The 7149-nt window shown below is 35.6% G+C and overlaps 2 protein-coding genes across 2 annotated transcripts; both read right to left on the bottom strand.

The window, feature by feature from the left end:
- Nucleotides 1-668: 668 nt before the first annotated feature.
- On the bottom strand, nucleotides 669-3793 carry ube2nb (ubiquitin-conjugating enzyme E2Nb). The gene is made up of 4 exons (XM_043230695.1): nucleotides 3647-3793; nucleotides 2383-2629; nucleotides 1625-1765; nucleotides 669-812 (listed from the first exon to the last, which is right to left on the bottom strand). The coding sequence occupies exons 1-4, from the start codon at nucleotides 3674-3676 to the stop codon at nucleotides 766-768; spliced, it is 465 nt and encodes a 154-aa protein (XP_043086630.1). The 5' UTR covers nucleotides 3677-3793; the 3' UTR covers nucleotides 669-765.
- A 605-nt stretch (nucleotides 3794-4398) lies between these two features.
- mrpl42 (mitochondrial ribosomal protein L42) lies at nucleotides 4399-5070 on the bottom strand (the record flags this gene model as incomplete). The annotated part of the gene is given in 6 exon segments (XM_043230723.1): nucleotides 4399-4459; nucleotides 4549-4643; nucleotides 4645-4713; nucleotides 4802-4873; nucleotides 4876-4888; nucleotides 5008-5070. Coding segments are annotated over 6 exon segments (355 nt in total), but the record flags the coding sequence as incomplete, so codon positions are not given.
- Nucleotides 5071-7149: the final 2079 nt, after the last annotated feature.

A 7149-nucleotide genomic window follows, 5' to 3' on the forward strand; every position in this document is an offset into this window, starting at 1 on the left:
ATTCAAACCTGTAAAAAAAAAAAACCTCAGAAATGAAGAGCCAAATAACATAACAAAAAATATTTTTACTAAAACTGAACATTTACAGATTTAATTTTCCCAGACAAGTCATACAGATTCCACTCCAGCCGAAACACAAACCTTTACACGCACACTCACACAAGTTTCGCTTGGAATACAACAACGTCAGAGCAGGTTCTGTCAGATAGGCAATGATATAGACGGGTTCACCACATGCATTTAATGAGCTGAAGAGTTTCACAGGAAAGTAAAAAAAAAAAATTCACATCATTTTATCCCTGACCGAGAAGCAGCATATATGCATCCCATGTTTAACAGGCCCTCCCTCTACACCCCGTAACATAAAAATGAACTAACAAAAATGAACCATCCACTTGGATGCAGGGCATGGAGCCTACAATCAGTTTCCAGTGAAATCCACTGCGCTAGTGACTGTAATAGACTGTACTACACATTCTGACAGGGTCCAGTGTAGTGACCACGCAAGGGATGCTGGGAAACCCCAGGCCATCACCACACATCATTTCCTGGTCGAACCCAGAAGCAGAGAGATCATAAAGTGGAGCGAACATTAGCTCTGACCAGGAACACACCGACACTCACCCAAAGGGCTGCAGTAGTTGCTTTTGAATCGTATTTTTTTAAACGCTGTTTTAATTTGTCTGAGAAAGTGTCCTTTAAATGCAAAAGAAGACAGGAGGAGATTGTTCCACTTCTCTTATGTGATGCCACCGTTTCCTTTGTCTAAACTTCAATATTGTTGCCAGCATAAAGCCTGGTCCATGTTCGGGCTGCATGAGAGAGGAAAAACACCCTCCAGAACATTAATTAAGATCATATTGACTTGATTTGGTTAAATATTATAAAATATGAAACGTAAAAAAACAGGAAAAATGTTAAAGATTTTTTTAAATATTTTAAATATAAAGATATACATATAATTTTTTTCTAAATATATGCGTGTCTCTATATATACACATAATAAATGTACACATTTTATTTTATTATGTACATAAAAACTTATTTTGAGCAGAGCATGTGTGTGCTATATTTTATGTTCCTCATTATCTTCAGCTGGGATGTTTCTGTGACCATGGACGCAGCACGACGTCCATCAGCAGATTTCACTGTTTTAATGTCATAAATGTCTTTTTATTGTTGCTAGCATAACTATTACAAATAAATATACATTTTATATTACTTTTTTAACATATGCTAATATGTAAAACTAACATGATTTTTCTTTTTAGGGTTAGGGTTAATAATGTTTTTAAATAATTTTTTTTAAGTGCCATTTTTACTGACGCACACTGTGCTGCTTTCTTTGTCACAGGAACATCCCAGCTGAAGATGAGGAAGTCACATCATTCCCTTTGACAACTGCATTCCAAATAAATAATACTAAATATTGACACTCACAGGCTCTGCTCACTCAAGTCCCCACTAACAAGCATAAGGATGATCACTTAAGATTGTGAAATGTGCGATATACAATATGCGAATCATTACACCCTTGTAATAACAATAATTATACACACATTTCTTCAAAAGTAATTACAAAACGACATAAAAAGCCTAGCTAGTGCTGATGAGAAGGTCTCACCTGTTTCAATGGCTTGAGCCTCGTTGCTCTTCCACTGTTCAGCGACATCATTAGCCAGTGGGTCATCAGGGTTTGGAGCGCTTAGCAGAGCCTGGATAGAGAGCAGCACTGTACGGATCTGAAGAGCTGGAGACCATTTATCTACAAGAGAGTAGAGACAGACATTTGACCATGAGACCTATTGAAGCCTACAGCATTGCATTTGAAACATGGAGGTCTCTAAATGATCAACATAATCAAAACTTTGCTGTTCAGCTTTATGTGTCTTTTGGCTTTAATCAAGCAAACATTTTTCTTTTGTGGCTCTTTTTTTCAGGATCTTTTGAGGAATGTTTGTTTTCAGAAGCTTTTCTTTCAATGTTCCTCAGTGGCGTGAAGCATTTTTTCTATCCCTCAATCAATCATCACTGGATTGCATTGCATTTCATGTTCTGATCATGTAAATATAATCATGCTTAGACAAATTATTGGAGATACAAAGTGCTGACTGATTATTTTATGTATCTAATATAAAAAAAATCTTGATTATTTAAAATTACAAAAATCTGAATCAAAAACTTTTTGTCCAAGTATCAGCATCGGCACCTGACTGCATTTTATTTGCTCAATTTGAGTTTCTCCTCGATTTTCTCACTGTATCATATTATATGCACTACAAAATCCTGAAACACATGAAAGATGAAACACACATGCAACTTAAACTACAATAGACAATTCAGACTTCTTCATATTTCTGGGTTTACAAACTCTACAATCACCTTTCAGGATGTCCAGGCAGATCCTGCCCAGTTTATCCACATTAGGATGGTAGATTTTGGTCATGAATCGGACCTTGGGAGCAGCCATGGGATACTCTTCTGGAAGGAACAGCTCCAGTTTGAAAGTCCCCCCCTCAAAGGGCGAATCCTGTGGCCCAGCGATCACCACATGGAAATAACGAGCGTTTCCCTCATCGGGCTCCGCTTTAATTCCAGGCACAGGCTCGGCCAACAAGCGCTGTGTCTCCTGACAAAACACACACACGCAATAAAGTTTGTCCATGAAGTGCTATTAATTTTTAATTAATTATTTTTTTTTACAAAGGTCATGGGTTTGTGATGAACTGAATTGCTTCATATAAAAGCATCTGCTGAATGCATGAAAATAAACGTAATGCAACCTATGATCTTTCTTTGGTTTCAGTTGTATGAGCAGCATTGAATACTTTTGATAAAGTGTGCCCATGAAACCCACACAAAAAAGTGTGCCCATTTTTGTAAAGACATTATGTATACTTTCCATAATTCATGGAGATTCCTGTTATGGTTTGTGACACCAAATATTTGATTCACTCTAGTCTATTACTGACAACACTAGACTGATGTAAATTAATTTATGTTGTATTGCATTAAAAATAAATCAACGCCTAAAATGGCACATGACTGTAAAAGTAAACTGTGATTGGCTTGTTTAACTGTCTTCTCCTGTCTAAGTGGGCGATTTTTGGCCAGAAAAAGCTGCAGTATGGATCAGACTTGCTGACAATTAAAATTCTGCAATGCAAGATGAGAATCGTGTAGACACAAACAGCAAACAGTAGTGAATCCGTGTAATTTAAAATTCACCAACTTCTTAAGGACACACACTATTTCTGAACAGTACAATTAATTTTCTATTTGCGTGCAAACTCTCCTTGCACGGAGTATTCTGCTAACACATGCACATTTCCAGTGTTTCCCAGACTGGAGCGCGAGACCCGCATCTGCAAACACACCCAGAGTCTCTCAGCTGACAGACGTTCATCGCTGCACGCTTACAATCGCGAAAGCTCTTATACTACTCCGCTTTGTCTCTCTTTCTGTGAAGTCTATTCCCATATATTTTATGCATGTTTGAAACAGTGAGCGCGCGGGAGCCTCCCTACTGCAGCTCGGGCCAGTAGCAGCAGCACGTGCCGATTTCTTTCATTTTTAACGCTTTGCTTTTGCAGCACACACAAATACCCCAACGAAACTCACAAGACAAACATTATGAGAATTATACCTTAATAATCCTGCGGGGCAATCCAGCCATCTCGTTTTATTAATGCTGCTTGCGCCGTGGCCCGGTCCCTGCTCCTCGCGTTGAGGTTGACAGCGCATGCGCGCAAGTCTTCCGGTAGAAAAAACGTCATCATCTGTTCCGATTAGGCTTTCTGGGAAATGTAGTTTATCCACTGAGTGCTTACTATTTTGTGTGTACGCATTTCTAATCGTTTAAAATACTGTATAAACACTTTAACCTATTTATAATTCAGTTCCATTATATATATATATATATATATATATATATATATATATATATATATAAAATCTTTTTTTTCGTCTTGTTTTTAATACAAGTTTGAACCAAATTAATGACTTAATTCTATGCAAAAAAGTAAAACATTTATGTACATATGTCATCTTTGAGAAAATTCAACATATCAATTTTGATAATTAAAATTATCTCATGAGAGCTTATATATGTTTTTTATCATATGTGATATTTTATGTTTTGTTATCCATTATTTGTTTTTAAATATTTCTTAATTGGTTTAGTGCATCTCATTTGTAGTTTTCATTAATTTAAACCAGATAAAAATGATAAAGTTGTGTTGGCAGCCTTTTTTAATGAAAGTTGAATTTTCCTTTCAATATTTTTTAAGATTTATGTTTATTATGAGTGATAACAAATAAAATTATAGTAAACAATACATTAAACCGATAGATGAATGAAGGGTTTATTTAATGTGAAGCAATACATAAGAACATTAGAGAGGAGAGAAAAAGCATCTATCTGTCTTTGGGTGGATTTGGGTTTCGTCCTGTGTGATACCTGTAGTGAAAACAGAAGCACAAACCAGTTCATTCAACTGAAACCATGCAGACTATGTAGTTTTTGTCAAGCAGAGAGAGCAAACTCACTGTCCGACGGGGTACCAGCGGTGTTTGGTGGTGTAAAACATCTTACTGAGCTCCTCTATAGTCGGGGCCTGTTTGTTATTTAAAACGCCTTTACCGAAGTCTGGCTTTGAGCACCTGCTCATGGGTTTCTGCATGATCACTGATAGCGTCTGGCCTGACAATCGGCTACAACAAACAAATAAAAAACACAAGCACTTATGCACAACATCTCCACAAATCAGTCTTCTGTACTTTCACAAACCACCACACACACCTGTGTGAGCTCATAGGGTACGTCTTCTGTCGGATGATAACACACTATTGTGTTTCCATCAGATGTCACTGCGCGATTTCCACATCACTGAAATTAAAACGATACATTTTAGATAAACAAGCAGATACAATGACACTTTATCTGATAAGGTAAAGTGAACAATTTAGAGTGCACATATGAAGACATTATGTATTGGAAACACTGACTTGTTATCGTTCAAGGATGCACCTCTGATAGTAGATTTGTTGCAAGACGACAGAAAGTTCCGGCTGAAATTGAAAACAACACATTTAAAGTCAAAGCAAATACAGACCAAAACGGCGCAAAATCATTTTCATTCATGAGGTCTCAAGTGTTGTAGGTTATACAGTACACCTACAGTGCTACACCCAGGCGACGTTTGCAACATATTTACAGTAGTTATGAGTACAAATTCATATTATTTATAACCAAATGTGAGTATTCATTATTTTTTCATTATGAGAGCTCACCTCTAAATTGTATATTTTTGCTGGTGTTAACACATGAATAAACAGGCTAGCCAGCCTGCCGATGTGACCCGACGCCATGCTTTCTGCAACAGAACTGTATCAGTAGAAGGAGCAGAAGTTAAAGGACATGGCGGCTCAACAAAGACATGTTTTGCAACGTCCTCGGACTATATTTTTTAAAAATCCATATTTTTTTCTATATCTTTGTTGTGTGTTTTTTGTTTAGTTCTGTTATTATAACCCGAAACTGTCTTAAAATTCGTCTCAAAATATGCCTTGATTTTTAACGTACTTTAACGAGGAATTCGCTTTTTGAACTTTAGAGCGCCCTCTAGCGGAACTATTACAGACAGTGCGCTACATAAATATTCTTCCGGGTAAGAAACAATCCACGCCTGTATTGTTCAGGCCCCACTGCTTTATTGAATAGAAAATAAACATATATATTTTTTATTAATAATACAATTATTTATATATAAAATAAATGGGCACCTCATAGCCCAGGAGGAAGCGTTAAACCTTTTATATATAAAAGTAAAATATTTGTTTCACGTTAATGTGGTATCATTATTACATTGAGCGCCCTCTAGCGTCCTAAATTTTAGTTTCCAATTTCCCAACCTAACTATATTAAATGGACAACCAGAGAGCAATCAAATAAATCACAAAGCCTTTCACTAACATTTATGAAAACCACTGGAGGGAACGAAACTTCGCCATAGAGATCGTTTTATACAAAAGGTTCAAATAAAACCATGGATAAAATAAAAAGGAATCATTAAAATAAATGTCAAAATTGAAGTCTATTAGTTTTATTGACTTTTATGAAAGAATGTTTTAAAGGGCAAAATAAAAATAAATTTCAACAGTACCACAGTACGCCACTGGAAACATCGTTTCATTCAAAATGGTCAAATAAAATCATGGATAAAATAAAAATTTAATCATTCTGATAAATACAAACTCAAAGTATATTTACTGACATTTAAAAAAGATAATATTTTAAAGGCAACAAATAAACTTATCAGCGCCAGCAATACACACAATACTACGCCACTGGAGGGCAGCTGAGAGCACATAACAGAGATCGTTTTGTAGCTCTTTGAAAAAAAATACTTATTTTATGATAAAATATAAAATGATGCCAATGAGTTGTTTATCATTGAAAGTTCTAAAATACATAAAAAACTTATGAAGCCAGCTGTGCGTAATCCTTCACTAGAGGCACTACCACATTGAGATGAATTTTATTGAAAGGGTCAAATGAAATCATGGATAAGAATAAAATTGAATCATAACGATAAATACACTACAATCTTCAAGCGCATTTTACTAACATTTACAAAAGGTAATGTTTATCAGGGCAGCAAAAATATATATCAACGTATCAGCGCCAGCTGTACAATACGCCACTGGAGGACACCGGCATTGAGATGGTTTGGCGCAAGAAAGGCTCAAACAAAAATACCAATTAAATCATTAAAATAAATTTGAATATTGGAAGCCTATTAGATTTGTGGACGTTCATGAAAGGAAGAAATATTTTAAAGGAGCAAAAATAAATATAAACTCCAGCAGTACCATAATACGCCACTGGAGAGCAGTGAAACTACCATAACCAGAGATCGCTTTAGCTATTATAGAAAAAAATGGAATTTACTTTTTAGGATAAAATATAAAAATGATCTAGCCATTTATTTATCATTAAAAGTTTTACAGAAATAAAATTTTATAAGAGCAAAAACAACTAACAAAAAACTTAAAAGCCAGCTGTGCCGTAATACATACACTGGAAGGCACTATCATTGAGATCGTTTGAAAAAAGGCTCAAAACCATGGATAAATTGAATCATTAAA

The sequence above is a fragment of the Puntigrus tetrazona genome, unplaced genomic scaffold, assembly GCF_018831695.1.
Source record: "Puntigrus tetrazona isolate hp1 unplaced genomic scaffold, ASM1883169v1 S000000223, whole genome shotgun sequence".
Taxonomy (NCBI): Eukaryota; Metazoa; Chordata; class Actinopteri; order Cypriniformes; family Cyprinidae; genus Puntigrus; species Puntigrus tetrazona.

What these genes read in the sequence shown, in the direction of transcription:
- ube2nb (XM_043230695.1), bottom strand. Translation starts at nt 3,676, where the DNA reads ATGGCTGGATTGCCCCGCAGGATTATTAAG. An exon ending in TGCCCCGCAGGATTATTAAG is followed by an intron (nt 2,630 to 3,646) that starts GTATAATTCTCA and finishes GTGTTTTGTCAG; the next exon opens with GAGACACAGCGCTTGTTGGC. An exon ending in GGCTCAAGCCATTGAAACAG is followed by an intron (nt 813 to 1,624) that starts GTGAGACCTTCT and finishes TCTCTCATGCAG; the next exon opens with CCCGAACATGGACCAGGCTT.